At 36.8% G+C, this 4,114-nt stretch overlaps 1 protein-coding gene across 10 annotated transcripts; it reads left to right on the forward strand.

The window, feature by feature from the left end:
* Positions 1 to 333: 333 nt before the first annotated feature.
* LOC113748798 (uncharacterized membrane protein C776.05-like) lies at positions 334 to 3,348 on the forward strand. Of its 10 annotated transcripts, none has more exons than XM_027292351.1 (8): positions 335 to 772; positions 1,779 to 1,807; positions 1,892 to 2,024; positions 2,225 to 2,282; positions 2,404 to 2,504; positions 2,758 to 2,853; positions 2,942 to 3,035; positions 3,128 to 3,348. In XM_027292351.1, the coding sequence occupies exons 3-8, from the start codon at positions 1,962 to 1,964 to the stop codon at positions 3,226 to 3,228; spliced, it is 513 nt and encodes a 170-aa protein (XP_027148152.1). In that variant the 5' UTR covers positions 335 to 772; positions 1,779 to 1,807; positions 1,892 to 1,961; the 3' UTR covers positions 3,229 to 3,348. The 10 variants fall into 10 exon arrangements, with proteins under 10 accessions (XP_027148159.1, XP_027148152.1, XP_027148153.1 ...); XM_027292352.1 differs by having other exon boundaries at positions 1,897 to 2,024; XM_027292354.1 differs by having other exon boundaries at positions 1,789 to 1,807.
* Positions 3,349 to 4,114: the final 766 nt, after the last annotated feature.

The following is a 4,114-nucleotide window of genomic DNA, read 5'->3' on the forward strand; positions in this document are numbered from 1 at the left end:
GGTACAACTGCTTGGTGCATTTGTTTAGACAATATGTCTTTTTTGCCCTTATTACAAGTCTTACCCGGAGGTTTAGTAGAATGTGGAGATCGTAATATTGGTTGGAGAGTGTTTTGGACATTTGATAGATGTGATGGGAGGATTTGATAGAATAGCTCTTTATTACTTTTCTAGCCCTCTAGATTCTAATTATATGGATGGGTTTCCATCCAACTATGCCTTTTTACGTAATTTAGCCTTTTTAACTTTTTACCCATTCTTGGAGACCGTTTTCCCTCTGAGTTCTGTCGGCCATTACTCTTCTTTGCATTTCATCCCCTTTTCTCTGTGTTTTCACGATAGCCTTCTACTTTTGTTATGGAAATTGTTCTTTATTTGACTCCATATCTGCTTTTATGTTTTCCCGGCCAGCTACCGCTGCTTCACTTAACACAAGCTTCTGAAGCCACTAGCCCTTTTGAGGCCATTTCTATCTATTACCAGATATTTGCCAATCCTTCATCTTCCTTCATCTTCTCCAGAGGCCCTAACAATAAAGGAGCAGGCCATTTTTTTAGTACTATCCAGTTTTATATATACGTCACTCAAACCCACAAAAATAACAGGCGAAGGAGAGGAGCACGGAAAACCACCACCACCTTTTTCTTCTTTTCATACTTGCGGGAAAACACAGGAGAGTCTTTGAGCAAGAAAATGTATAGCAACGGAGACTCTTCTTCTCCGGAGGACTCCAATGGCGAATCAAATGAAAAGGCTCAGAGATCGATCAGAGGTATTAATTTTTCCCACGTATCTGATTTAGTTCTGCAGTTTGTGATGCGATTTGGGTAGTTCCATGTCATCTAGAAATTGTTTGTTGCGCAGAAAGTGGCTAAAAAGAAAGAGATGTTGTCGAAGCAAGCAGGTCAAACCAAACAGATCTTTGTAAATGACTTTGCCAAACGTGTTATTTCAGAAAAGTTATTTCAGAAGACATATTTTTGACTTGGAGTGAGACCCAATATCTCAAACTTCACCAATGCCTTGTGTTTCACAACTTTGCACAATCACATAAAGACTGTACAGTCCAAGAAACAAGGATCAATAATATCTATCCACCACGAAAATAAGAAAAAAAAAATCTATGATGCCTATTAATATCTACAACTTGCAAGTCCTGAAAAGTGGCTTGAACGATAAATTTTGGGATATTATTATGTCAGAGGAGACTTAAGAGTAATTTTTCTTTGTTTCACACCTTATAGCCTCAATTGGATAAAACTGCATTATGTTTCAGAAGGAAATACTAATAATAGAACCCCTAGAAAGTCAAAAAGATTTTGGAAGATCTGCAGTCCGGATCCCCAAATGAGCCAAAAAATTTTCCTCAGTAGTTCTGTCCCATTAATATGAAGATTAGAGTTGCAACTTAAAGAATAAGATCAAGAAAAGAAAGCACCAGACGATAGCTTCAATATCTCTCACTAAAAGATAGAATAAATTTTATTTCAAAAAACGAAAACAAACCTGTGCGAAGCAATCAAACACGCATTGCAAACAAACCTGTGAGCATCAATTATCTGGACGAAAATGAAAGACCACGAGACAAAAGCATGCAGATATGGAAACAATTGCTGAAAATGACTTGACAGGAATTTGAATAATAACTTCCTTTCTTGCATAAACTTGGAATAATCCTACAGCAAGTTAGTCAATGAGTGAGTAAATTTCTGAGGCTTTCTAGCAAGTCAAGAAAACTGGTCCTGCTACCAGTTCGAATTTTTAATGTTCATCATCAGTTTGTTGCAGGTTTAGATGGTCCACATTGGTACATGAATGTTCATAGCTGTTTTCTTTGAATTCTTGATGCAAATGCCCACATGCGGGTTTGATGAACTAAAAGTGTATACAGAACAGACAAACATTTGCCTCATCTGGAGAATACAGGGCAATGACTGACATGTGAGCAACAAACCCACCATATGATGCATAATAAACAGATCTTTGCCAAACGGGCTGAAGAGCACGAAAGATTCATCAACAAGGTAATCAAGTAACTGACCGACCAAAACCCACCATATGTTTGTCAGATGGTCTCAGTAGCTATTAAAAGAACAACTTTGTAGCTCATATTTGTTTCCGGGATTCATTGTTTATTTACTTTTACTAGCATCTTTGCTTATGGTTTGGTGACCTGGGATGTCGATTTTAGGTTGCACTGATTGGGAGCTTTTTGGGTTGATAGGTGACTTATTTGTTGAGTGTTCTTGGGTTTGGAACATTCTGCTTTCTGTTGGGTGCCAGTGAGTATTACATTCTTGAGATTTGATAATTCAGTTATCTTTATCCCTCGAATAATTAGTTAGGCCTTGTGGATTGTCATTTGCTAATTTGTTTTTGTGGTTCTTTTCTATTGTGGCGCAGGGCCTCAAGATGTCCCTTATGCATATTGTTTGCTCTCTATCATATTTGTTCCTCTACGGTGGATTTATTATCGATACAAGAAATGGCATTATTATCTCTTGGTAAGCTCTTCCTGTTTTGCAACTTCTTGTTTTGGCCCATTTAACTATACGAATATTTTTTGTTTTGCGTATCTCGGTTATTTAGATGTTTTGTCGAAGAGGTTCTAGAGTCTTAATTAGACAAAATCACTCTATGTTTAGTTGGAATTCTGATGGTACATGTTATCTGTGAATTTTTCTGTTTCAGTGTAGACTTCATCTCCTACAAAATGTACTTTCTCTTGTGTCACTATGTACTTCTTTTGCCATTCAGGACTTCTGCTACTACGCCAACACACTATTCTTGGTCATGCTTCTTTGTTTTCCTAGAAATGAGAAGTTTTTCATGATTTGCTTCTCTTTTGCAGAGGTAAGCAATCAATCTGGAGATGCCTTGTTTTCATCTAAATGGCATTAAGATTTGCTTCTTTATGTCTTGACTCCTCACATAACTGCAGGGTCCACTGGCTTGGGCACTGATTGTGTGGAGATGCAGCTTAGCCTTTAATTCTTTCGACAAAATTGTAAGCGTCTTCATACATCTTTTGTCTGGTAAGTTGGACATCCTTCTCTACAAAATAAGACAAAGGAACTTAAGAACCTTTTGATCCAACTTCGGCCCTTCTTTTCCTTGATCCCCAAAGCAAAAGCTGCAAAAATTATCTGTGGAATTCTTGATACGGTGGCCAAAATACCTGCCGCATCTGATGTTCAGATTGCCCTATGCAAGGAAATTGTGCAATAGACACGTGATGAGAAGTGAACTTTCCTTCGTTAGCGCACTGAGGCAAAGCTTGCAGCTCTATTGATGGAGACCAAGGAAGATTCCGAAACTTTAGCTCTCCTTTCTGGACCAATCAAGGAGGTGAGAGGATATAGCTTTCATTTTATATGGTCTTTTGCACTTGTATAATTTCTCTCATGGGAAAGTTTCATGTTTTATGTCTCTGCAAGTTCAGAATATAGGAAAGCTTCAGCTGAGTCCATTAAGTGCTCTTTTTATCACTTGAATTTCTTCATTTCCAACCTCCCATAACTCAAGTACTGATTTACCTTGACATCTTTGCTCAAAAAGCATCCTTTAGTTGATAAAAACTTCTTTTCCTGCAACTGCTTCATAATTTCATACTACAGACCAGCTTTTATGTATTAATTATTTTTCGAGGACTTGGAACAACTGAATGTTGAACAAACAGCTCAAGAAACTTAAGCACATAATCAATAACTAATATGTTTCCTTGCTCCAAATCATTATGTTGTCTCAAAAGTTGAGACAAGTCCAAATCTATTTGTTTAAGTTTTGTTTTACCTTCTTTTATGATAGCCATGATATAAAAAATGATGCAGTGTTTCTTAATGAGTTTGAAGACCAAATCTGACTTAAAAATAAATAGGAATGGAATAAAAGAAATGTAGGAATCACATCTAGGTTTTACTACTGTGTTACCATTAATTGCTCGAGTCTTGATGAACTTTGAATTCGATAAGTGCAATTCTAATAAGTATTATTGACGATTTGGAATTCCACTTTTGGAGTTCGAAAGTTGGAGTCAAGTTATGCTCCTAGAATACATGCTCTTTTTTTTTAGTGTCTTATCAGACAATTTCACATAATTATTTATCTAAATGTT

This window comes from Coffea eugenioides, chromosome 10, assembly GCF_003713205.1.
Source record: "Coffea eugenioides isolate CCC68of chromosome 10, Ceug_1.0, whole genome shotgun sequence".
NCBI classification, from domain to species: domain Eukaryota; kingdom Viridiplantae; phylum Streptophyta; class Magnoliopsida; order Gentianales; family Rubiaceae; genus Coffea; species Coffea eugenioides.

Coding starts and splice junctions, on each gene's coding strand:
- LOC113748798 (XM_027292351.1), top strand. CDS start 1,962: ATGATGCATAATAAACAGATCTTTGCCAAACGGGCTGAAGAGCACGAA. Junction 2,025..2,224: donor ACGAAAGATTCATCAACAAG/GTAATCAAGTAA, acceptor TTGGGTTGATAG/GTGACTTATTTGTTGAGTGT. Junction 2,854..2,941: donor TTTGCTTCTCTTTTGCAGAG/GTAAGCAATCAA, acceptor ACATAACTGCAG/GGTCCACTGGCTTGGGCACT.